General features: G+C 55.4%; 1 protein-coding gene across 2 annotated transcripts; it reads left to right on the top strand.

Annotated features, from left to right (window-relative positions):
- Window positions 1-292: 292 nt before the first annotated feature.
- IL11RA (interleukin 11 receptor subunit alpha) lies at window positions 293-25,438 on the top strand. Of its 2 annotated transcripts, none has more exons than XM_064140454.1 (13): window positions 293-399; window positions 20,111-20,210; window positions 20,557-20,617; window positions 20,735-20,901; window positions 21,090-21,204; window positions 22,053-22,085; window positions 22,441-22,604; window positions 22,762-22,925; window positions 23,041-23,182; window positions 23,700-23,795; window positions 23,997-24,096; window positions 24,735-24,817; window positions 24,926-25,438. In XM_064140454.1, exons 2-13 carry the CDS (start codon window positions 20,111-20,113, stop codon window positions 24,940-24,942), a joined length of 1,242 nt encoding a protein of 413 aa, XP_063996524.1. In that variant the 5' UTR covers window positions 293-399; the 3' UTR covers window positions 24,943-25,438. The 2 variants fall into 2 exon arrangements, with proteins under 2 accessions (XP_063996524.1, XP_063996523.1); XM_064140453.1 differs by lacking the exon at window positions 293-399 and adding an exon at window positions 15,047-15,147.
- Window positions 25,439-26,114: the final 676 nt, after the last annotated feature.

Here is a 26,114-nt window from a genome sequence, read left to right as displayed (position 1 = left end):
CCCGCACTCCAGGTGGACACCGAGCATCGAGGGCGGGACTGCGCATTCCGAGGTGTCCCTGTACTCCCGGGGGAACTGCGCGTCCGTGCGACGGCTGCGCAGCCTGGGGGACATCGCGCACCCCGGCGTACACCACGCACCCAGGAGGGCGGCGGGAATCAGCGGCGGAGCCCGGGGGGCGGCTCGCAGACAGGAAGCGTCCCGGTGCGGCGGCGGCAGATTGGCAGAGCCGTGCTCCAATGGAGCGGCCCCGGCGGCCCCGGCGGCTTCGCACCGCCCGCGGTCCCGGTCCCGGCCCCAGCCAGCCCGGTGCGGGCGCCCCGCCGCCGACCCCGCTCTCTGCTCTGGCCCCGCTCCACCGAGCGCCATGGACACATAGCCGCTAAGCCACTCAGGAAGGTAGGAAAGTGTACCCCGGTCCCCACCCCGAGGGGAACGGCTGGCCGCCGCCGCCTCGACGCCGCGGTGAGAGGCAGGCGGCTGCCGGCGCCGCGCAGGGAGGCGGCTGTCCCGGCTGCTTGCTGCTCGTAAGGGTAAAGCATTGTGTGTCTGTGCGTGTGTGCGCCTGGATCCCCGGGCTCTGTAGCTGGCGGGGATTCGCCTCCTGCTTCTTCACCCCGCGCCTGCCTGGGGGTATCCGGTGCCGGGCTCCCCCCCCCCACACACACACCCTTTTTCCGCCTAGCCCGAAGATGCTTGAGAGATGTACAACGGAATTCCCGGGGTGGGAGCTTTGAACCCTTTCCCCCCAACCTCTGCAGACTCTCCTCCCGCCCCGAATTTGGACACAACTCCTCCATCTCCACGGAGAGTTTTGTAGAGAAAGGCTGGAACACCAGGCAAAGCAGAACTCTGGCAAGGCCCCCTCATCTCCTGGGGGGTCCAGAGAGAGAAAAGCTGCTCTCAATTACAAGAGGCGTGGAAAGAGACGCTTTCCCATGCGTGGGCACTGGCAGGACTCTCTGACTGCCTTGTCCCTCCTTGCCCTGGGATGCTATCTCAATCACGACTTCTCTGTCCTTAGCCCTTCGGGTGTCCAGCCCCAGGCTGTACCAACTTTCACACTGCTGGTTGTGTCACCTCCCAGGTCCCCTCCATGCTCTGACTCTGGGCTGATGGATGGTGTCAAAGAGGGCCTGGGGGCTGAGTTTGATTTGGACATTGCTGTCAGCAAAATGAGACTGCACTGTGATGGGGTCCTGTGAGTGCATTGCAAATCTCATTTTTCTTGTGCCAGGTCTCCATGGGAGGAAACTTAGAAGCTGCAGCAACTTGCAGATGTGTTGCCGTAACCAAACTGCTTTCAACCAGGCACCATTGGTGGTGTAGCTGATGCTGAGCTGCTCGGGCCTGGCTGAGCACTTCAGGTGCCAGGAGGTGCCAGCTCCTTGGAGGAGGAGGTGGGGTGTTTGCTCTCTGCTGCCTGTTTGTAGGAGAGCAGGTCAAAATATGATTACACACAGGGTTGCATGGAGACTGTGTCATTCCAGCCTGTAACAGAGCAGAGGAGCTTCATGGGGAGCTGTGCAATGGTGGAGGTCCCTCCTGGGATGGGACATGGTTCTAATGGCCTGCTAGCACCCATGCAGCACCCTCTGCTACACCAACCTGGCTGGGTTTTGGGGTGTGAAAGGGGGCATATCTCCACTCCAGAGAGCTGTGAGCTAACCATGGCAGCCAAAGTGCAACTGGACTTGGGGAACAGGGGCTGAGTAGTGGCAGTGAGGTTAGGCACAGGGTTGGACATCACCAGTGGTGGGTGAACAGCAGATGTGGGGTGTAGTAGGGTGGTGGGGGAGGGGTGCCTAGGGGTTACAGCTGAATGCAAAGGCTAGCTCCAGGAAGCTGGGAGAAGAGCAGCTCTAGTTTTGTTCTACCTCCTGCTACATGAACAGGAACCTCACAGGGAGGGGAAAACTTGACTTGATTATGCCTGATAAGCCACTTTTTCCCATCTCGGGGAGCTTTTGTGGTGGTGGGGGGAGGAGGATGCTTGGCTGAGTGCAGGCCCTGTGTGTGAATGAATGACTCACAGCGCATCGAGTCTCCCCCCTGTCTTCATCGTGGCAGACATGACAGTTCCCTTTTGCAGATCACAGAATCATAGAATCATAGAATCAGCCAGGTTGGAAGAGACCTCCAAGATCAGCCACTCCAACCTAGCACCCAGCCCTAGCCAGTCAACTAGACCATGGCACTAAGTGCCTCAGCCAGGCTTTGCTTCAACACCTCCAGGGACGGTGCCTCCACCACCTCCCTGGGCAGCCCATTCCAATGCCAATCACTCTCTCTGTGAAGAACTTCTTCCTAATATCCAGCCTATACCTCCCCTGGCACAACTTGACACTATGTCCCCTTGTTCTATTGCTGGTTGCCTGGGAGAAGAGGCTACCCCCCACCTGGCTACAATGCCCCTTCAGGTAGTTGTAGACAGTAATAAGATCACCCCTGAGCCTCCTCTTCTCCAGGCTAAACAGGCCCAGCTCCCTCAGCCTCTCCTCATAGGATTTGTGCTCCAGGCCCCTCACCAGCTTTGTTGCCCTTCTCTGGACACATTCCAGCACCTCAACATCTCTCTTGAATTGAGGAGCCCAAAACTGGACACAGCACTCAAGGTGTGGCCTGACCAGTGCTGAGGACAGGGCAAGAATAACCTCCCTTGTCCTACTGGCCACACTGTTCCTGATGCAGGCCAGGATGCCATTGGCTCTCTTGGCCACCTGGGCACACTGCTGCCTCATCTTCAGCTTACTATCTATCAGTACCCCCAGGTCCCTTTCCTCCTGGCTGCTCTCCAGCCACTCAGTCCCCAGCCTGTAATGCTGCTTGGGGTTGTTGTGGCCAAAGTGCAGAACCCTGCACTTGGCCTTGTTCAATCTCATCCCATTGGCCTCTGACCACCCATCCAGCCTGTCCCGGTCCCTCTGCAGGGCTCTCCTATCTTCCAACAGATGCTGGGTTTATCAGAAGACATAACGCTGAGTGGGTCCCCAGACAGTCCACACCTGCATCCCCTATTCTGCAGGTACCCAACCTCCTCAGCCCTTCTTCTCTGGCTTGCCTGGACCGTCCCAGGTGGGGAAAGCTTAGTGGAGAGTGACTGTGCACAGCAGCCTCACCTGTGATAAGCTAGCTGAGCACTTGGTTCAGACCCTCGCTTTGGGCTCAGCTCTTGTTCAAAGTCTACTCTGGACACTTACTGCTCACTCAGGGCTCAACCATCCTCCAGTTTCCTGCTGAACGCATTCCTGGAGAGCTAATTCCCCCATGGGTTTGTGCCAACATTATGCTTTTAGTTCAAGACCTCTTCTCCCTCTCGGGTGTTTACCCTGCTGTATTTATAGTTTTCTCTCTAGGTAAAACAAGCCAAAGGATTCTTGCTTCCTCTTTTCCTGTGGGTTTGGCTCTGGAGGAAAACCCCTCACAAGATGCATCCCGCAGGAGGGGCAGGTGACAGCTTGTGGCTCTGCTTTTGTCTCTTCAGAAAATGTCAGTACCTCTCCCAGCTTATTTACCTTCTTCTTGTTCAGGCATGGCAGGGAATGGCTCTGCCCCCACTAAAGATGTAGACAAGGACGGAGCTTGGATGGGATTGGAGCTCTTCCCTAGGGGCAGTGCACCAAGGCTTCACCAGCTTGTGGTACAAAGCCAGCATCAGGAATTAGCCTTGGGATGTCTGGGGTGACTGGCTGGGATGTTTAGAGAGCTTTTGTTTTTTTCAAGTGTTCCTGTGGTTACAACACCATCACATGTGTGAAAATCACCAAATCTCTCCAGTGGAGGATGTAGTGACCTTACCACCCAAATTCCTACCAGCACATCTCTCTGTCCCTCCCAGTGTTGGTTTTCTCCTCCCATCCAGGCTGCAAAGGTGAGGAAAGGTACAGATGCCCTGTAGTTGTGGTTGAGTTGTCTTCTCTAACAGACAGATATCTGTGGACCATTTCCATGGAAAGAGGAAAATTCCTCTGGAAATTAGAAGCAGGTTTGCAGTGTCGGGGATCTGCATGTTAATAGGAATTATCTCGCAAGTCTGTCTGCTTCCCGGGTCTCTGAGTCACCCTGGCATGGGAGTGGGATGGGATGGGGTGAGCGTCAGTGCTTTTGGTCAATCACAGTACACACAGCCCCTGGAGTAGGCGCCAGGCTTTCCAGTACAGACAGAGGGATAGGCTGAAAGGTGAAATTCTTCCATCTCTCCAATGATAAGAATTTTATACAGAGAAAAAACTTTGCAAACATTTCCTCCTCCTCTGGAGTTTGAAGTGGGGGAGATTCAGAAGAGGGATAAGAAATTTGTCAAGACCCAATTCACCTCCATCCTGCTGGGACCATGCACTCTGGTCTTGGGCTTGCTCCAATGGGAATTGATCTTTGCTGAAAAAGCTTATGAGGGACTTCAGAAGGGTCTGGCCAGCAGAAGGTCACATCTGCTGGTGCTCTGCTTGTGCATGTTTCTGGAAGATGCTTTTGGAGAGGACAAGCAAGCTGGAGAGATCTTGGGTGAGACCTGGCATGGCTGGATGTGGGGCTGGCCCATGCAGGTTGCAGTGGCCAAGGGCTTACAGGTAAGACTAGGAGAGAGGAAAATGCTGCAGGTATTTTGGAAATCAACCCAGGGCTCTCTGGAGACTGCTCAGCTCTGGTCCCTTCCTCTCAATATGGAGACAGCTGAAGTGGAAACAGCCTAGTAAAAAATAGTTATGGACCCATAGAGATTGCCTTATAGTGAGAGCTGGTAAAGTTTAGGCCTCCTTGATGGTGGAAAGAAGGTCATTTGGGCATTTTCTGCTTCACCTCACCTCCTAAAGCAAAAAGAAGAGATGCTGAGCTGTGCTGAAAAGCCAGTACTGGAGATGTGTTTAGAGGAAGAGGGCATAGGAGAAACTGCCAACTCCAGAGGAGCATCATCTGTGCAGCAGCTTGGGGAAGTGCTTCTGACTGACAGAAAGAGAGGCGGTCTCCTGTCCCACCTTGTGGAGAAGGGTCAGGGCTGCTGCCTATCATCGTGCTGGCAGCTCTAAAGGGTGTGGATGTCCCTGGAGAAGAGCACATGGGAAGCAAAGGAGCTGGCATGGCATCCTTGCAGCATATCGCTGTTGGTGGGTGCAGCAATGCCCAACCAGCTGTTTCCTTTGCCTTCCTGTGCTTTCACCAATCCCTTCCTTTGGGACCAAAAACACTATGTGCTTCATCCTGGCCAGACCGATAATGCAGCTGGAGCCAGCGACCTCGCCAGCCCCTCTTTGATGAAGGTCAGCGTGGGCATCAGTGCATCTCAGATTGAATAACACCATGAATGGCACAATTCAGCTGTCTCCTTCCTGCAAAAGTAACTAGGAAAAACCAGAAAGTGCTGTCACGCAGGGTCTCCATCGTGGGCCAGCCCAGTGCCGTGCTGATGTTGCGACAGAGCTCCCAACAGCTGTGCTGCAACAGCCTTCCAAATGTCCCTGGGCATGGCTTGGCTGCGGTGGCCCAGCTTGACTTTGCAAAACCCTCTGTCACGCAGGGTGCCCAAGCCAGCTGGCATCTCCCCAGACTTTCTTGCAGGGCCAGGGCCAGCCCCTGGGGAGGTCTGCAGGAGCCTTTCCTTTGCTTTCCATGAGTTTTGCTGAAGGCCTCAGAGCTTAGGAGGAGCTGGTGTACCCAACCAGCTATTGCTCCATCCTTGTCTTGCAAGGGCCAACATGCAACCCCAGGGGGTTCTTCTCTGCTTCAGCCACTTTTGATTTTTTTTTTTTTTAGCCCCTGTGAAGCTCCCAGAGAGTTTATTTGTAGCTCCAGCAAGGCTGCTCCATTTCATCCCAGCTTTTAGTTTTGAGGCCATATGCCTGGAGCATGGCTGAACCCAGGGAAGTATCCCTTTTGCTTGGCTTTCTTGACTCCAGCTGATACTGTGCCCATGGTCCTTACACCCCAGCACCCAAAACCAGCTTGGTGCCTCAGTGTCCCTGGCTGATGTGTTTCTCCTGCCCACAGTACCAGGGCAGATAGTGCATGCAGGGAGCAGAATGCATGCCCTCGATGCTTGTAGAATCATAGAATCATAGAATCAACCAGGTTGGAAGAGACCTCCAAGATCATCCAGTCCAACCTATCACCCAGCCCTATCCAATCAACTAGACCATGGCACTAAGTGCCTCATCCAGGCTTTTCTTGAATACCCCCAGGGACGGTGCCTCCACCACCTCCCTGGGCAGCCCATTCCAATGGGAAATCACTCTCTCTGTGAAGAACTTCTTCCTAACATCCAGCCTATGCCTACCCTGGCACAACTTGAGACTGTGTCCCCTTGTTCTATTGCTGGTTACCTGGGAGAAGAGGCCACTCCCCACCTGGCTACAATGCCCCTTCAGGTAGTTGTAGACAGTAATAAGATCACCCCAGAGCCTCCTCTTCTCCAGGCTAAACAACCCCAGCTCCCTCAGCCTCTCCTCAGAGGGTTTGTGCTCCAGGCCCCTCACCAGCTTTGTTGCCCTTCTCTGGACATGTTCCAGCACCTCAACATCCTTCTTGAATTGAGGGGCCCAGAACTGGACACAGCACTCAAGGTGTGGTCTGACCAGTGCTGAGTACAGGGCAAGAATAACCTCCCTTGACCTACTGGCCACACTGTTCCTGATGCAGGCCAGGATGCCATTGGCTCTCTTGGCCACCTGGGCACACTGCTGCCTCATCTTCAGCTACTACCTATCAGTACCCCCAGGTCCCTTTCCTCCTGACTGCTCTCCAGCCACTCAGTCCCCAGCCTGTAGCACTGCTTGGGGTTGTTGTGGCCAAAGTGCAGAACCCTGCACTTGGCCTTGTTCAATCTCATCCCATTGGCCTCTGCCCACCCATCCAGCCTCTCCAGGTCCCTCTGCAGGGCTCTCCTACCTTCCAACAGATCAACACCTGCTCCTAGCTTGTAGTTCTGCAGGTAGCAGCCAGTATGAACTCCGCGGAGGCTGGTCTCTCAGAACATCACATTTTGGTCTAGTTGACTGGCTAGGGCTGGGGGATAGGTTGGACTGGATGATCTTGGAGGTCTCTTCCAACCTGGTTGATTCTATGATTCTATGATTTTGACAACTTCTGGTCTGCTGCTCATTGCCATCTCTCCTTCCTAATTGGAAGCTGCTGATGGACACCAGACTCTGGCAGCTCCTATGTGAGACAGTTTGTCCCGAAGATGCTTTGGAGAGCTTTGCGCTGTCAGTGAGATGCTGAGTTTTGGGCTTGGAGTGGTCCAACAGGAGGATGCTGAGGTGCCTGGGCTTGCATGAAGAAGCAGCAGTACTCGTACTGTGCCTAGGATGGGCGAAGGACGTTATCAAAGCAAGGTCTGTAGGAAAGGTCATCTTGGTTTTCATCCCCAGGCTGCAGGTGGAAGAGCAAGACGGGTGCCGGAGCAGTGTGTCCTGCGCCCCCAGACAGTGTCCCCATGTCTCCCAGCAGTGTGGTTAATGGCAAGCAGGTCCAGCCATGCTTGGAGGATTTTCTTGCTCCAGTACCTGGAAAGGTCTCTGAGAGCTGTTTATTCACAATCTTTTCACCTTCCAGCAAGGGGAAGGGGTCCCTGCAGCAGCATGTAACCCTGCTTGACCACAGAGGGGATCTCAGCAGCGCTGCCAGCAGTGTTGCCACCGCATATGCATCAGCAGCGGCATTTCAGGGATGACGGCCAACGCCTTTCCACCAACCCTAGCCGCAACCAGAGGAGGGTGGAGCGAAGCCGGAGGCGGTGTTTGCGGCCAGCCCTATGATTTTACAATTACCAGCTCCCCTTGCCACCACTCGAGAGGTTCCCGCACCTAATCTTTTGGTGAAACGATCCATTTTCCTCAGTAATTTAATAGCCTGGGCAGGCTGCTTGCTGACAGAGAGCCAGCAGCCAGCAGCAAGGAGGCTGTGTGCTGGGCTGCTGGCCTTAACCACCTTCCCCGGGTGACACAGGAATGCTGATCTAATAGAAAAGTCATTTAAAGAGGAGTTTTGGAGAGCAGTTCAGCTCGGGTTCTGCTCACACACAGAGCTCTGGGCTGCAGTGGGCTCTCTTTCTCTCTGTGCACTGTCAGGTTCTGGGGACCAGTATGAGCAGAGGTGACATCCCCAGTGAGGGCTGGTTATCGTGATGTGAGGCCTCCTGGCTGTCAGTTGGCCAGATGATGCTTTATCTCCTGGAAGAAAAAGGCTGCTTCGAGGAGTCCATCACAACTTGAGAGCTGAAGCTGTGTCCAGCGCCCAGCTGCAGTCCTCCTCACGCTGGAAAAGCTGTGGTGCTTCGCTCTGACATTTTCCAAATGAGCTGGTTTGATTTTATGGTTGGTTTTGGTTTTGTTTTTGTTTTTGTTTTCACAATTTTTGTTTTATTCTCCACCTCAAGGTAATGCTTGGAAGCAAAATTTAGCTCGATTTAACTCCAAACTTTTTTTAAAGAGCAAAAACCACTGAAAACTAAACAAGGCCTATCATTTAGAACAAAATGTTTTGGTTTTCATGTTTCTTTTGGCTTGAGAAGTAGGAGCTTTTTTTCCCCCCCCCCTCCCCCTTTTTTTCCATTTTCCTCTTGACCTACAAACAATTTTATTGGGGTTTGGTTTTGTTTTTTTTTTTTCTGTTCCTCCTGGTTATTTCCCAAGACTGCATTTTGTGTGCTGTAGCCAAGGGACAGGCAAGCCATGAAGTTGTTCCTGGTGGGACAGGGGTCCCAGGATAGGTGTTTCCCCGTGGAGGCTGTAGGGAATATGCAAAGGCAGGCAGGAGCTGCTCTCCCCGCTGCCAGCGGTGACTCAGCCAGGAGCTCCTTGCAGAAAAGGGAAGCCCCCAGGCATGGGATTTGGGATTTGGGTCTGTCCCAGCTCTCCTAGGATGATGTGAACCCTGGGGCAGAGCCCTGCTGGTAGCCAGGCCGTGCTGGTAGCCACACTACGGGTGCTGTGCTCGTGTTGCTGGCATCCCCCTCAGGAAGGGTGAGCTCTGGCATTGCTTTCTCTCCTTGTTTATTCAGGTTTAAAATTAATCTGACCTTCCTCTGCTTAGGCTTGTGCAAACACAGTGTGTCACTGAGTAAGGAGCTCCTGCCTGCCTGAGGGGAGCCCTGTCTTTCTCTGGCTTGTGCTATAGCTGTCCTCTTTGGGTGAGGTCCTCGCTGGGACCGGTGCATTAGCCCCCTCCCACCAAAGGCACCTCCGGCCGTAAATCGGGACACAGTTAGTCCTCCATGGCCACATGACAGGAGGACCCATGCCCGGATCTAGGGTCCCTGAGCTCGGCTAGGGGTGTCTACAATGTTTTCTTCCTGAACAGGACCCCATGTGCTAGAACTAAACGACTGCGCCCCCAGCCTTGACCCCATTCCATCGCCTGCCAGCCCAGCCGTGTGTCCTCCATCCTTTGCCAAATCTCAGATCTCCTCTCTGCCTCGGCCTCCCTGGGCTTTGGGCCAGGCAAGGAGCAGGGAAAGGATAATGGGGAGCAGCACTGAGGCCAGCTCTGGTGCAGAAGCAAACACCCGGCGTATCCACCACCTGATTTTATTTTACTCCCCTTTCAGTGCCTCCCTGCATACCACAGCCGTGCTTTTTATAGCCCCCAGCTGCAGCCTCGGCGTGCTCCTGGCCAGCTCTCCGCCGCAGTCCCGCTCGCTCGGTGCCAGCAGCTCCGGCCAGAGAGGGGGATGGACCACATCCCTGGGGTCCCCGCAGCGGTTCAGCAAGAGGAGAGCTCGGGCTGCAGAGGAAGGCAGATAATTAAACCCTAACCCGGAGCCACGCTCCCGTGCCGGCGGAGGCATTTAAAGAGCCGCATTAGTCACCCCTGTTGTAGCTGGCCTGTGCTGCGAGCCAGATTGAAGGCAAGGAGCAGTGATCCGTCCCTTACTGTCCCCTCTGTGCTGCCCAGGGGTATTTCCAACCTGCTGGAGGCACCAGCTCCTTCCGTAAACCAATTTGGTGGGTGTTAGCTGTACCCTCTCCACCCTTAGTCTCCTCTTAAGTTCTGGCAGGAGTTGCACTGCTCTGAGAGGTGTTAGCGAGAGGCTAAAGGTTCCTGCCCGCTCCCCAAGAGCACTTTTACAAGCACCTCGGGCTTCCTCCTGCATTTCTACATGCCGCAGCTGAGACGTGTGCTGCAGGATCCGTAGCAAGGATTAGGAGGAGGAGATGAGATGTGCAGTTCTGCGGCAGGCTGCATCCCTCCTTTGGGATGTGGGATTTGCAGAGCAGGGGCGACCAGCCAGCAGGCAAGGAGGGAGCATCCTCGTTGGGAAGTCGGGGGGGGGGGGGGGGGGGGGGAGCTCGGGGGGAGACCCAGTGTCTCCCTCCCCATGCTTTCTCCAGACGTGATTTCACCACCGTGGGGAGGGAGCACAGCCAAGGGATGGGCCCTGCTCACCCCGACGGCACCCGGCTCGCTCACTGGGGCGTTAGTCATTTGGGCCGTGCCTGGGGACAGGGTGTGCCTGGGGTCCCTGTGAGCCAGGAGGACAGGGGGCTTGGTGGGCCTGGGCTTTTGGGATACTGCTGTGGAAAAGGAGTAGGAATGAGAGCAGGGATGGATGGGGGGCGGGTTTAGACCCCCTTGTCTCTACCTTGCTGGCCTGAGCATGGGTCTGAGAGCAGCAGTGAAGCCAGATGTGTGCCAGGCATTTCCAACCAAGCAGGTGGGGTCAGGACAGGGCAAGTTTTGCCTGGCTGATACCTGTGGCTGTTCCTCAATCCATTGGTGTGGCTTTTTGGAGTTGGACACAGTAGCATGGGGGCAAAGGAGGTGCTGTGGGGAGGCAGCATCCTGCTTCAGCAATGGATTTGGGGGAGCATTGCAAAGAGAGGTCTTCTGCAGATTTCTACATGTCTCTGTGGATGGAGAGACACCCCAAGGTGTCTGTCTCCTGGCATGGCCTTCTGGTCTGTGCAGGCATCTGGGGTGTTGGATGCCCAAGGCCAATTTAAACCTCGGCCGAAACACTGTTCAGCTTGTTCTGCCTCGGTCGCTGAAGCATGGAGAGTTCAGGCAGTGCAATGCTGGTGTTGCTGCCATGTGGCTGCTGCCAAGCAGCTGGAGCCAGGCAGCCTTGCCTGCACACGGGCCAGGCAGCGGGCAGGGGAAAGCAGGGAGCTATGGCAGTGTGGAGGAAGCTATGTGCTGGAGTGGATTTTCCAGAAGCGCCAGCTGTAATTTTAACCATGTGCGGGTGGCTGCAAAGGGTAGACCGCTGAAATCTGGCCCCCTCTGAAGGCACTGCTCTTCATTTCACGAGGGCAGGGGTCTTGCCAGCAGTGTCCCAGACCTTGGGTGAGCCAGGGGTGGCCAGAGGGGCTGTAGAAGGGGGAGCTGCTCATGCTGCCAGCCAGGTGTCGAGCATTCTGGGAGAGAGGAAAGCCTCAGAGACTAGTTCTGAAACAAGACTGCCCTTTTATTCTCCTTTACGACTGCATTTTAATATCCACAAACACCCCTCCCTCCCCGGGCTGCTGCCAGCATATCCTCTATCGCCTGTGCTTGGCCTGCCTAGAAACCCTGGCCAAACCCTGGGCCCCAGTGCAGGGGAGAGGATTATTTTTCCCTCTTTGTGTATTTTAATATATGTTTTCAATAGCTCTAATTAGATGGGCTTGAGCCCCAGCCAAAGCAAACACACCTGAGGGAGCCTTGCCTCGCAGACCCCATCTGCTGTGTCAGGGGCTCTGCTCCCTGCACAGCCGCTGCCTGGCCCCTTTATAAGGGAGGGGGCTGCTGAATGGGGGTTGGGTGTAGGACCACTCCCACACCAAGCCACTGAGCAGCCTCTGCAGAAGACGAGAACCCAGAGAGGTGTCGTGAGGAGATGGTGCAGAGGCAGCCAGGGCACCCGGTGGAGCCCTATCCCACAGGAAGACTCTCATCAAGCGTGGAGCTGAGGTATCTCCCCCGTCTCATGGTGCAGCATTGGCATGGGGATGCTGTCGGAGGGGGGTTGGAATGGGTACCAGGGAGGTTTTGCTCTCTTGGAGTGGCAGCATGGGTACATAAAGGGGTCACAGTCCCCAAAATCTGCTTGTACCCAGGGAGGGAGAATACAAGGGCTCCCCGTTGTGTCTGGGTGTGTGTCAGGCTGTGGGACCACCTACTCCGTGACACCCATCCAGGGACCTTTCGGGAAAGCAAGCAGGAGAAGTTGTTGTGCCAGGCCACCACAGTGGGTTGCACTGACAGCCAAGTCGATGCTGGGCTGAGCTTGAAGTGCTTCCTCCCGTGACTGGTGGCTTTCTTGTGGGGTTTTTTTGGATAGGCTTTTCTGCCTCGAATTGTTTCAGGGGCCACCAGAGGTGGCCAGCAGGCTGAGCAGTGTTGGCATGCCATGTCAGAGTCGCATGGGTTTCACACCACATCTATACCTAGCCAGAGCAAAGAGAACTCTTGGGGATGTCTGCTTGCCCATGTTGGGGTCTCACCTCTTCTGGGCCTGGGGCATACACACCAACAGTATGATGTGGGCTTGGGAGGAGCAGCAGCCTTGGTTGGCACCCAGCTGCAAAGCTGACATTTCTTCTCTGCACATACCATCTCCTCAGGATGTGCAGGGGACACTGCTGTGCCTCCATTGCATCCTCAGAGATGGATGCAGCACACCGTCCCCTCTTTTTCTGTCTGCCTAAGCAGTGAGCAGGTGACACCAAACAGGCACTGCTGCTGTAAACTGCCTTCCTGGTGCCTAGCATGCCACTATATCCAAGAAGAAGGAACACTAGCAGCCTCTTCACCCTCTCCTCTCTGAATGGTGCTGCAGAGATGCCACCTGCAGAGACAAATACTGCGTGCTTTGGAACAGATGACATTTCACACCCGTGTCACCATCTTGAAGCAATAATAACTAGTGACAACTTAAAATACAAGGAGTGGGATCTGACTTCACCAGAACCTGCTAGTTCTGTTCAGATGATGATGGGCTGGGCTAGGGAGGTGTACAGTCTGGGGCATGCCTCTGTGCCTCTCCAGCAAGTGTGCCAGGCTGGAGAGTCTCCCTGTGTGTGAAAGGTGCTTTGTGGCACAAAAGCTGCGGGTCCTTGATGCCTCCGGCTAGAGCCAGAGCTGTGCAAAGGGAAGCCTGAACATTTTGTGAAGGGTTTGGGAGCTGCCTTGGCCTCTGGTCAGAGCAGGCTGCAACGGGAACATTTCGAAATTCTTTTGGACGAGGAAAATTCCATGGGCAGCCCCCCTCTGGAGAAAGTTTGGGATGGCTGAAATGTTTGGAGTGAGAGGCTGCTTGCTTTTGTTTACGCTGAACTTAGAATATTGGATGGGGTGGAGGGGGGGGGATAAAAGAAAAATAAGAAGAGAAAAAAAAAAGGGGGGCAAGAAAGAAACAATAGGAGCCTGTAAACAGAGCTGGCTGAGCAGGGCATCTCTCCAGCATCGTGGAAGATGTGTCAGCACACTCACCACGTTACCCTGCTTTCTCCCTGCTCGGATACGATTGCACTTAATCTTTGAGGAGAACTTGGCTGAGGTTCATTTCCCCAAGTGGAAAGTGAGCCAGACAGTGTTTTTCCAACTTTCCCAACTTAAACAGGGCTTGGCCCCCCATTCCCAGTCTCAGTGGTGGGCTCCTGCCCCTGCTTTTCCCTCTTTCTTGCCCCTTCTCCACTTCTCCTTTTGGCTTAGGGGCTGCCATCTGATTGACGTGACAGAAAGAGGGGACCACAGGGGTGCTGCCATAGTGAGGATTTCACCAGCCTCCATCCCTGCCATGTGCCTCACACCCTGCTGCATCCCCTGAGTTGCCTCCCTTGAGCAAAGCAGGCAGAGTTACCTCCAAGCTTGAAGCCTGGAACTGACATACCCATACCTGGAACTGACATACCCACATCACTCCTTGCTGGGATTAGCAACTGCTATCCTAGCTCCGTGCAGCAACACTGTCAGTACCGTGTAAGGGGTTAATGGGTCGCCCCTTGATAATGGCTCTGTTTGGCTGCCCAGGTGACCCTTAAGGACATCTGAAATCCCTCTCAGGGCTGAAAGGGATTTTGTTTTGCAAAAGAAGTGAAGGCAAATTGCTATCTGAGGGCGCTATGGTGAGCTGTTTGTTTTGGCCTTGCTGCCTTGCAGCATTTTGGATGACATGGGTGCTTTTCCTGCCTCAGGGACGGAGCTGAGCCTGGTGACTCCTAGGCACCAGGCAGCTGGGAGGGGGTCCCTTCTCCTGTTCAAGGTTCTCAGCTCCAGACTGGAGTTCCTCAGGACCGTCAGGAGGAGCTGGGCTTGTCTGAAGTGCTCACATGTATGTGTACAGATGTAGGTTCATCCCCCGTGTATGAGCACACAATATTTGTGCCAGTTCCAGGGACAGGTTACCAGAGGCAGCTTGTTCTGGGGGGTGCAGATGCTGCAGAGGGGGTGAAATGCTGGGGCGCAGCCTGGTACTCAGCTGCATGGTTCTGCCAGGAGCTGCAAGTTCACCAAAACCTTTGCCAGGGCTGGGCTGAGCCCAAAACCAGAAAAAATACCCCAAATCTGAAACATTCCAGGGACAGGAACAGCCTTTCCCACCCTGCTGTAATCATAGGGTGGCCCAACTCCTGGCTGGCAGGTCCCACCCGCGTCCCTGGCTTTGGCACTATGCCCTTCTCCCTGTCCCGCAACCCTGTGGCAAGGCTAGGGGGGGATGCTGCCCCCCCCCCCACCCCGCTTCCCCCCGACTCCATCCTACCGTCCTATAAATAATCTCCCGCAGTGGAGGAACCCAGCAGCAGCAGCCGCAGCCCTGCAGCCACAGCTCCGATGGGTTCTGTACAGCCGCGGGATTATTTATAGGAGCCTCTCCAGCGCGTGGCTTCAGGGTGGGGATCGTGGGGGTGGGAACGGGGTGGGGGGGGGAGGGCAGCATCCCCCCTCTGAACGCAGCGCTGCCAGCTGGCATGGTGCTGGGGCTGCTGGCTGCTAACAGAGCCTTTGCTGTCTGGGTCCTTGCCGATGCCTCCGGTTACAACCAGGAGCCAGAGAGTTCTTCCCATGGGATGAGGCAGGGGAGGGCGGAAATCGGGGCGTTGGGGTGGGAGTTCCCGGCCGGGGTAAGAGCAGAACCTGACCTCCAGGAAGCTGCAGGCATGCCGAGGTGTGTGGTGGCTCCCTGGACCCCCAGCACTGGGTCCTGCTAGCAGCTGCCAGCCGCACAGGAGAGAGGTGACCCTTGGAATGTTGGGGGGGGGGGGTTAAGAGGAGGGTGGGACTTGGCTTTGGACACCAGTGGAACTGTAGTCAGTTGGGCATCGCCAGCTGATGCTGGGGGAGGCAGGGGGGTTGGTCTGTGCTGGATGGAGATTTTCAGTGCACCTGGCCGTGGAGCTGAACTGGTTCTTTGGGACGTGCCGGAGTTATCCCTGTGGGGTTAACCCCTGCTCCTGAGCTGTGCTGAGTTTAACCCTGGATTTGGACTGCATAACCCCACGTTTGGGCTGTGCTGGGTTTAACTCTGCGTTCTGGTTGAGCTTGGTTTAATATCACTCTTGGGCAGAGCTAGATTTAACCGTGGATCTGGACTGCACTGGATTTAATGCTGCTCCTAAGTGGAGTGAGATTTAATCTTTCTCCTGGGATGTGTAGGGTGTAAGACTGTGTCTGAGCTGCCCTGAAGTTAAGACCCACACTAGGACTGTACTGTCTTTAGCCCCGTGTTCAGGCTGTGTGTGAGGCATATTGAACTGCACTGGCCTCACAAGGAAAGGCTGCAGCTTGTTTTACTGGTTTAACTGGGGTAATTCCAGTGTGTGGGGTTGCACTGGCTGCTGTTGTGCTTGTATGTGTGTGCTGGCTCGGCTTAGCCTGACATGGTGCCCCCCACAGCAGGCGTGGGAGCCCATAGATGCTCAGCAAAGTGGTGCAGAGGAAAGCAGCCCCTGAAGCACTAGGGAGTCTGGTAGCAGTAACTGGGAGGGCTTCCCTTGGCCTCAGGCAACATCATACCAGCAGTGCTCCTGAGGACTGTGTGTAGTCCTGGTGGCCCTGGAAGTGGTGGAGGACTTGCTTCTCACCCTGCCAGCTCCCTTTGCTGGGCTTTCTCTGGGCTGGGAGGGTGTCAGTGGCATTTAGGAGACATGGCTGGCTGTTTGTAAATTGTTCCACCAGTGAGGTGAATGCTTTCCCCTGCCCCAGAGGTGCATATTAATGCATTGATGATGGAGATCACCTGTGCTGCAAGGGTGGGATGCTGCCAGGTTGGAGATCAGCAATGCCCCTTGGAGACAGGGGCCCCTTGGAGACCATACGGTGCTTCCACAGGTTTGCCAAGAGGAGAGGAGGTTAGGGGGGCTCTGTGCTCCCAACCCCCCAGGACATCAAGAGGAGGTGAAATTCCTGATCTTTTGAGATGCTGCCACCCTTGCCAAGGGTTAAGTTTCCCCACAGTGGGCACTGGCAGAAAGGATGACCTGGGGTGTGGGACCAGGGATGCTCCCCCAGCTCAGGGGCAGAAGTACAGTGTGATGCCATCTCTAGGGCATTAGATTTGGCTGGCATCAGGTGTTGTCCATTGCAGAGAAGCTTTACAGGCGGGTGACTCTGGCAAGGCCCCGCCTGCAGCAGGCAGAGCTGCCAAATGCTCTTGGATTGATTTAACCCTATCTCTCCAAGCTCCCTGTGCACAGTGGGGTGTATCTCACCACTGCCATCTTCATCTTCAGTCCTGCAGCATCACATCGGTTCCTTGTGTGCACCTCCCCTGCACCACCGCCAGTTCTGCCTGCAGCTCATTCTCTTTGAAGAGTGACTTCAAATAAACAAAGCAAAAAAAAAAAAGCCCCAACCAAACAACGAAAGAGAAACTTCAATACATGCTGCCTCTCAAAGCATCGAGTGCAGCAGGACGTTGGCCTCCACAAGGAAGCTGTGCCAGGCTTTGCCAGGTCACAGTGGGACATGGCATAGCACAGCCACGTTGGGCGCGCTGTCAACACCCTGTGTCGGTGTTGGTGCTGGTGCACAGGGCTGTGATTTTAGACAACGATTTGGTTTGCAGCATTTCAGTTTGAATGCAGGAAGAAGCTCCTGGCAGGATTTCTCAGGGCTCCTCAGAAAATTTGGGATGAGTTCAAGTTACACCCATCTGGACAGCAGGCTTGGTGCAGGATGGAGAGCATAACTTTGCATTCCTGGCTTGCACCCGTAGGTGCCTTGTCACCCCAGCCATGCCAGTGACAGGAGCATCCCTTGTCAAGAGAGCAAAGTCTGGCACCACTGCCCTTGCTGCCAGGGCCAAGCCATAGTCCCAGACTGGATCTGCAGTCGCCATGGGAGGTCACCCAGCCCTGGGCTGGCGCAGACACATCTCGGGCTGAGGCTAGCATGTGAGGAAGAAGAAAAGCTCTGATTGTTCCCTCTGTCCTGGCTCAGCCCCAGGACCTTTTTGCTGGTACTCCCTGTCTCCAAGATCTGCCACCACCAGTGCAAACGTAGATGGATGCTTCTTTGCCTGTGTGCCCACTAAGAAAGGTGACCTGGAAATGCATGTGCATGGGCATTAATTTGTATGCCTCTTTTGCTCTTGACAAGTGAGTTTGGTCAAAGAAAACAAAGGAATGCTTTCTGGGCAAGCTGTTCTGCAGCTCTGCCTGGCCTGGAGCTTCTGGGGCCCCGCCAGGGCTCCAGGTCTTCCTCTGCTCTGTCTCTTTACCCTTTTGTTTGTGGGGCCAATAAGGGTTTGCCTTGTTTCTTCTCTCTGTGGTGATGCTCAGTCCTGGCTAGGTTTTGGTAATGCTCAGGCAAGCCTTTTTCTAAGCCAGTTTGCTCATCCAGAGGGGGCTCAGTACTGTGCTGGCAGAGTAGGCAGCTGCCCAAACGATCCTGTTCTGGGGTGCTGGCTTGAGGATGGGGAGTGCTGTAGGAGGCCTGTGACAGAGGATGCTGAAGGGTGGGAGGAGGCGAAGTGGCCCTCAGAGTGAGCATTGGAGAACCAGGGGTTAGAATGAAGCCGGGAATGGAGTCTGCAAAGATGCCCTCTGCCACTACACAGGGGTTCTGAGTGCCTCAGGGTCTGCTGGCAATACCACCAGACTTTTACAGACTGCCCTTGAACCAGTCAGTGTCCTTAAGAACCTGGCAAAACTGTGCCAGCAGTAAGCCCAAAGCCCAGAACATGTCCCCCCCAGTGCCACAGAACACCATGGTGTGATGGATACAGCAGCTCTGCAGAAAGGCCCAGGGAGGTGCAGGAGCATAAATGATTTTATTTTCAAACTGTTTCTCTCTCTCTCCATGCTAACACACTCTCCTTTCTCCTGGACCTCCCCCAGCACCATCCCTTAACTCTGGCCCACATGATGCTTGAAGTTATTTTTGGTTACTGCTTTTAAGTGTATTTTAAGTCTTGTCTCTTTTTTTTCTTTTTCTTTTTCTTTTTTTCTTTTTTTTCCATCACCAAAATATTTTACTTTCAGGCAGAACATTCTCAGTTAGTTACCAGCATAGTTTTGACAGAGATCTATTCACTGATGTTTCTTGGGAACAATTCTACATGTGGTTTGGTAGGAAAAGATTACGACAGTCCCATGAACGAACTTACATCTGGGCTTGTGTGTAAGGCTGCCTGGTGTATTCAGGACAGAGCTGCTGTGGGATGCTGCTTGCCTTCCCCTGTGCACTCACTGAGTTGCATCACATCATCCTGTAGCTCTCACTCAGTTTAGTCTGTGGTCATGGGCACCTGCCCACAGGAGAGCACCTTTGCAGGGCTGGAGCATCCCTCCCTGAAACCCCTTGGTTGTTCAATCTAGGTGACTCAGAGCAATGTGGATTTATGCCCACAGGCTGCAAGCCTTGGGGCTGGCAGGGAGCTTGCTGCCTTGCGTGGTCTCAGTCCCAGCCCACCTGAAACCAGGAGTAGAGCCCAACAATAAGCTTGTAAATAACAGCCTCGCCCATTCATGAGAGGTGGGAAAGGATTCATCTGTGTGTGCCTTCTGGGACCAGGTGAGGCTGGCAGAAGGGGATGCTGTGACATTACTGATACTGATGGTGTGGTGATGACCAGGACAGATGTCTGTTAAATAATGTTGGCTGTTACAGACAGGGCAATGCTGGCTGATATAAGCAGGATGATGCAGGCTGGAATGGAAGCCTTAGAGAGGTGCTGGCTTCAATGGGCAGCATGATGCTAGCTGGTGCAGGCAGGAGGGTGCTGCCTGTGGTGAGCAGGATAATGCTGGGTATTATGTGGAGGATGATGCAATCTGGTATTGGTATCTCAGGGCAATGCTGGTTCCTATGGAGAGGGTGATGCTGGCTGGGTAGGACAGAGTAGTGCTGACTGGTTTGGTAAGGGTAGCACGGGCTGATATCTGCAGAACAGTGTAGGCTGGCATGGACATCTTGGGGTCATGCTGACTGGCACAGACAGGGTGATGCTGCTTGTGCTGTGATGGGGAAACCCCAGTCTGTGGCTGGAGTTGACCCATGAAGAGTTGAGTGCACATCCCTAACTCAACACCCCTCTCAGTTCTCATGCCAGAGCCACTGATGATCTTTGAGTGGGATGAAGGAACTTCACTGCTGCTCTCCCTGGGTTGAGGGACCCCAAATGGCGTAGCAAGGGCATAAACCTGCATAGCCCAGCCCTGCAGTGGGTGCAGGACCCTCAGCAAGTCCCCATCTTGTTACAGTCTGAGCTCTCACAGACCTGCTCTCTCTGTCTGTGTGAGTTTGTTCAGATCTTATTGCTGTCTTATACCATTTGAGCACAGGCTTTTCTCCTTGGTCCCTTTCTACTCCACCTGCGCAGGAGCAGGTCTCTGGACCACCCTGGGATTAGGAGCCCAGGCTGGCTCCCATTACAGGGCTACAATAGCAAAGAGCCCTCAGTCGTGCCACACAGCTCTGAACTCTTGGTCTGTGCTTGCCCTTAGCATCCCCCCTCCAGGCACCCCCGAGACTCCTTGGTAGCCAGGGAACCATTTGTGACTGTGGCACAGAGTCTGCCAGCTGTCACACCTGGGGCCCTGACGGTATGGTCTCCACCCTGTCCTCAACAGGATGGGGCAAGATGAGACGCAGACATGGAGTCTGTGGTCCTGCAAGGATGATCTGGGCTGTGGACCCTTCTGGGCACTCACTGCAGGGCATAACACCTTCTCCCTCCTCTCTCTGCCTCCTCCAGATGCACAGTTCCATCCCAGGCCTGGGCAGGGTGATGGTGTTCCTCGCAGCAACCCTGGCTTCAGCCTCCCTCACCGTCGCCAAGGGCTGGGAAGAGGAAGGTGAGCCCCTCCAAGCCCTCCATGCAGCTGCCCATCTCTGAGGTGTGGGGACTCTGGGGACACACCAATTCCCCCTAGGCTGGCACAGTCATACCAGAGTCAAGGCATAAATGAAACACAGTGCCAGGACAATGGGCTCCTCTGGCAAATTGTCCTATGCAGCTGCCCCAGGTGGGACCAGGCTTTTTCAGTCCCCCATGGTGGTGCCTGCATGAAGTAAGACCTCACAGCCCACGTCCAGCTCTCCAGGGAGGCAGAGCTCCAGGCTGCCCACTTCAACCCCCAACCCTGGCATGATGTGGCATGGAGTGTTCACACCCCTTTGGGGACATGTGTGTCCCTCCAGGTGTGCAGTATGGACAGGTGGGGACGGACATGACCCTGTCGTGCGCCGGTGCCCATCCCAGGTAGGTCTTCTCTGTGCATGCCAGGATATTTATCTGTCAGGGTGGTTTGCAGGGGAGGCCTGGGGTGACCCCACGTTCCTGTCCTCTGACACTACCTGCCTGGTCTCCCCTCCCTAGCTTGCCAGTGCAATGGAGACGAGCAGGTGCCACGGCACTGCCAGAGGGCTCGACCATCCGGCAGGGCACCCTGGTGCTGCCACACGCCAGTTTGGCCACTGCAGGAACCTACAGCTGCCACAGTGAGGACGGTGGCCTCCTGCACACCGTGTCCCTGCGGCTGGGGCGTGAGTAGTGTGTCGGCAGGCTGGGGTGTGGGAGGTATGCAGCTTTGCCAGGATGGGCCAGCAGTGCCAGCATGGCTGTCAGGAGCTTGTCAGCAGGGGACTCTGCAATGACACAGGGGTGCCTGCGTACTGGCTGGGCTGCAGGACGAGGGATTCTTCTCTGAGTGTCGCTTTCTCCTTGACCCCAGACTTGCCAGGCGTGCCCTTTGTGTCCTGCAGAGCATCTGACTATGAGAATTTCTCCTGCTCCTGGACCTCCAGTGTGGAGACCTTTCTTCCCACCAGATACATCACCACCTACAGGTGCTGTATCCCTACTGGGCGTGGGACTGGGGGTGGGGGGGTTTATGCAATGAGCTCCAGGTCTCAGCCAAGAATAACCACCAAATCTTGCTGGCTGTCTGACCCATGCTTTGTGTTCACCTCCTGCCCTAAGAACTGTGTCTAGGGGTGAGCAGAGCACTGCACATGTGCGTGCTCCCAGGGATACCCCCCAGCAGCACTGGGAGACTGGCACAGGCAGACTCCCTCCCTGCCGAAGGCTCTGCCAGCACTGGAGGGGCTATGAAAGAGAAACAGGTCATCTGCAAGCCGCTGAGCGTTTTGGCATGCTTCAGGATGAAAGGAGCCCTGAGAGCATCACTGCTTCTAATTATCCCGGCAGGCCAAATTAGTGGGCTGCTTTGAAGTCAGCCGGAGCTCGTAAAGCAGAGCTCTGCTGAAGCTGCAGGAGTAGAGGGGGCTGGGGATTTGGCAGGGAGTGGGATGTATGGGCTCAGCAGGGAAGGAGTGGTGGGGAGCAGGACACTTTTGGGGCTGTAGAAGGAGGGCAAAGCCAGCTACTAAGTAGCTGCTTTTGTCACTGTTACTGTACCGTTGTTGCAAAGTGAAACCCTTGACAGAGGACAGGAATCCTCTGGGGAAGATCCTTCTGGGCACTTCCCTGGGACCCTCAGCTCCCACTGCCAGCCTACTCGCTGGCAAAGCTGAATATGGTTTGAGCTCCATCCTCTGTGGTGTGTTACCTGTGTTCATCACTATAGGAGTGGGTCTCCAGTGAGGAGACCCCTGTCCCCACTCTGAGTCATGGTGGAGCTGGGTTCATGTTAGCCCCTCCTTCATATCTGTTTTTTCATCTCTCTCCATGGCAGGAAGAAATCGCTGACAGGTGAAGAGAAAAGGAGGTAGGACTGACTCCCAACCTCATCCTGCTTCCAGGGAATTAGACCCTATCACAGAGGCTCAGCCATTGTCCTCAGCAGGGTCCTTGGAGTGAAGACTGGGGATCCCTATGGGGGTTCCAGCTACCTAAGCCTGGGGACATGGGAGAAGGGTTTGCTCCTCAGAAGGACCTTTCCAGGAGGGACTGAGGGGATGAGGCTCCCTTTAGTCATGCTCAAAGGGATGTGCTGGGCTCTGGAAGGGCTGCCTCTTCCATCAGGCTCTGGGCATGGTCTCTCAATGTCCCTTGGCAGCACTGGGAAACTGTGTGTGGCTGGGGTCAGGGGACATGTCACCACCCTCCCTCTCCATCTGCAGGAACAAGAATGGGCACGTGGGGCCATGTTTGCAGGATCCATCCCGCCCTGGCACCTGCACTGTTCATGGATCAGAGTTCTGGAGCTCCTACCGCCTGAACATCACTGAGGTGAACCCCCTGGGCTCCAGTTTCCGCCTCCTCGATGTCACCATGCAGGCCATCAGTGAGTGCCCATCCATGCGTCTGTCCGTCCGTCCATCTGTCCATCCCAGTGCCCATCCATCCCTCGGGCATCCAGCCCTGGATGTCAGTGGGGAGCCCAGCATCCTTTCTGTGTGGCACTTCACTGTGATGAGGACTCCCTGTCCTCTCCCATGCAGTTAAACCAGACCCTCCGGAGGGCTTAGTGGTGGAGCCCATCCCCCTCGCCCCACGGCGGCTCCGTGTGAGCTGGAAGTACCCCTCCTCCTGGCCCAAGGAACCCCACTTCCAGCTCAGATTTCGTCTCCAGTACCGGCCTGTCATCCACTGCTCCTGGTCTGTGGTAAGTAGTTGACTAGGAATGGCAAAGCCAGCATGTAAATGTGGTGGGCGTGAGACCAGGGAGTGCAGCAAGGGGTGCCTCTGCCTGTGCCACATCTCCTCTCTGCCCAGTGCAGGTGGAGACAGTGAACCTGTCTGAGGTGATCACAGATGCCTTTGCCGGGCTGGAGCATGTGGTCCAAGTCAGCGCCAAGGATTTCCTGGACGCAGGAAATTGGAGCGAGTGGAGCGCTGAGGCCCGGGCAACACCAGCCACAGGTGTGAAACAGGCACAAGCTGCAGCCCCCTTAGCCCTAGCAGATTATCACAGTATTATCAGGGTTGGAAGAGACCTCACAGATCATCAAGTCCAACCCTCCAGCCCTCCTCAAAGACCCTCCAGCACGCTGTGCTGCCCCTCTCCTCTGCCCCTCCACAGCACCCGTTTTCCTAAATATCACCCAGTGCAGCTCCCAACTCCTGGAATCCCTTGAAGCTGACCCAAAAAGTTGGTCTTGTGCACTTTCCAGAAACAGGCCCCATAGTGGGAGGCATAGCTGCAAGGGGGCAAAGCATCTCCCAGCCCCATGACAGGCTGCAGCTGCGCCGCTGTCCTCTGGGGATGCCCCACTGTAGAAGCAGCCTCAGGGCAGAGCATAACTATCACCCCAAGGGCACCCTTGATCTCATGGAACCCCTGGGGCACAAGGACACCATCCTTTATTTCTCTCTGTGGGTTCCTGAGTTGCTTCCCATGCTTTTGAGTGAGTGTTTGGCATCCTCTCCTTCCTTCCAGACCTGGTCACCACAGCAAGTAAAGAAACCACTACAGATGGCAGCCAGGAGAACCTGGCTGAGGAACCTTCCCAGGCTCCCAACCCTGAGCCCATCAGTGAGTAGTCCTGGGAGTGGGGGGCAAGAGAGAAGACTGTACACTGGCAGCTGCCTACCTGGGCACATGTGCAACTGAGAGTAATGGGAATGACCTCTTGCCCTATGCTCATATGTGACTGGGGTGCCAAGGTGTCCAAGAGGGTCCCTTAGGTGCTGGGGACTCTGACATCCCTCAGCAGTGACAGTCTCTCTGTTCCAGACCACAGTGATCCTCTGGAGAAAATGGCTGTCCTAGTGTCTCTTGGGGTCTTTGCCTTCTTCATCCTGGCTTCTGTTCTTGTGATCACCACCCTCATCTGGTAGGTTGGGTTTTTGAGAGGGAGGGTTCTGCATGATTGTTGTCCTCATACTGCTCTGGTCCTTAAACCCTCAACATGAGGTGCCCCAGGTCCCCCAAGTGTGCTTTGGCATGGATGCCCAAACAGACCCATAAGGTGGTTTATGCTCCCCTTCCTCTTCTGCTACATCAATGCCCCTTTGCAGCACAGCCCACTGGCAGTGCCTAGCCTAGAGTCTTTCTTATGAGCCCACATCCATAGGATCTTTCTCCGTATCCCCCAAAGATGATGCTGATACTAGGATGAGCCCAAAGGCGTCTGCCTAGCTGGGGGTTCTCATGCTTCAGTCAGTGCAGAGGCCTTTCCATAGATCTTTGTCTCCTGAAAGCCCTGCCCCTGATCACTGCTCACTAGGCCTGTGCCCAGATTCCCTCTCGTCCTGCCATAGCTGGGCCTTCCTTGTCATGCTGTGGCTCTGCTGCAGGTCCCTGTCCCCAGCCCAGACCTGCTGCATCTCATGATGTGCTCCTGCTGTAGTCCTGGAGCTCACCTGCTGGAGTGGCCAGGCTGGATGGCAATGCAGAGCAGGATCACCAGTAATGGGGGCGGGGGGGGGGGGTGCTGCTGTGGGTACTCAGCCTCCACTGCTCTGTCACCAGGCTCCGAGTGAGGAAACACGGCAAGGACAACACCAAACCCCACAACTTCTTGGTTGCTGCCACCCACTTGAAGGCGCTGCCCAGTGAGTCAGGGTGCAGGGGGTGGTTAACGGAGAGAGTGTGGGGTAGGGAATGTGGGGTGGGGGAGGAGGTCAGTGCTGCTGTTGACTTCTTTCCTTCTCTCTCTGCAGAGGCACAGATTCTGTAGTGAACCCTGGCCCATCCCTGTTCCCTGTACCCGCTCACCCATGCGTGGGACTTGATGCCACTGCTGGTTCCCAAGGACCCCACGCCTCCTGGGTCCCCATGGCTGTAGATATTGCTGGAGCCCCTGTCAACCTGGAGGTGCAGGATGGATCCTAAGGAGAGAAGCTCTGCTGCCAGGAGCTTTGGGCTGCCCGTGCCCGTCGGGAGCTGGCTGGAGGCACCTTGAACTTGGGGCGATGGGCCAGCCCCACCGCTGACCGCTGCTGAACACATGGGGATAAGATGCTGAGCCAGTCCCACTTCACTGCCTAATGTCATGGGGGACCATGAGTGCAGGCTCCCAAGAGTGCCTTGCCTATCACTCCCCTCCAGCTGCCAGCAGGCAGAAGGGACACCTTCTTCACCCCCATCCCTCTCCCCACCTGACCCGTGCTGTGACTGGACTGTACAGTCTTGCCAATAAAGGGGATAGCGTTGGCACTGCCCAGGCAAGAAGACCAGCTTGCACATGGTGCTGAGAGGGGAGGTGAGTGGTGCCAGGTGTGATGCCAGTGTTGGGATGGTCCTTGCAGGAGGTGCACAGGCAGCAAAGCTTGTCCTCAGGCAGGTTAACCTCTGCCCAGGCAACTAGCAGCTGAGAGAACCTCTCACCTGAGCCAACATTTGCTGAGTGCCAAAGAGAATTCAGACAGCTGCCTAGGACATCTCCTGTGCACTCACCAGCCCAACAGCACGGGGGGACCTCTGCACAGCTCCTTTTGCTCAGCATGCTGCCCCCTCCCAACACCTCAACCCAGCCCCTCTAATGGCTTCCATGTGTTGGCACCTCCCTACCCTAGCACTTAACGCCAGCAGCCCGACGAGATCCAGATGGGTCTGGGTGGAAATTCAGGCAGCAGTGGTGTGAGGAGCAGAGCCAGCAAGGGCTGGGCCCCTGCACTTTCCACATCAGTGAGATATATCACTCTTGCCTGAGCCCCAGGGTTGCCCTTGAACCTCAGAGCATAGAGTGGGTCACAAAAGGGTCCTTGTGGGAATTGAGTTGGAAGGAAGCAGGGCATGGCTGCATCTTCTGCCATGGCTTTTGTGCCTGTGGACACCTCTCCTCTTGCTAGGCTCCCCTGTGCTCCCACACTGTGCAGAGACATGGGAGCTGCCCGTGCTAGTGCCTGG

Source organism: Pogoniulus pusillus, chromosome Z, assembly GCF_015220805.1.
Source record: "Pogoniulus pusillus isolate bPogPus1 chromosome Z, bPogPus1.pri, whole genome shotgun sequence".
Lineage (NCBI taxonomy): Eukaryota > Metazoa > Chordata > Aves > Piciformes > Lybiidae > Pogoniulus > Pogoniulus pusillus.
This window is presented reverse-complemented; position numbering and strand designations above follow the sequence as displayed.

Bases quoted from the DNA above. Each gene is read 5' to 3' on its own strand.
- IL11RA (XM_064140454.1), top strand. From the start codon at position 20,111: ATGCACAGTTCCATCCCAGGCCTGGGCAGGGTGATGGTGTTCCTCGCA. The intron at 20,211-20,556 runs GTGAGCCCCTCC...GTGTCCCTCCAG, and splicing joins CAAGGGCTGGGAAGAGGAAG to GTGTGCAGTATGGACAGGTG. The intron at 23,796-23,996 runs GTGAGTAGTCCT...TCTCTGTTCCAG, and splicing joins TCCCAACCCTGAGCCCATCA to ACCACAGTGATCCTCTGGAG.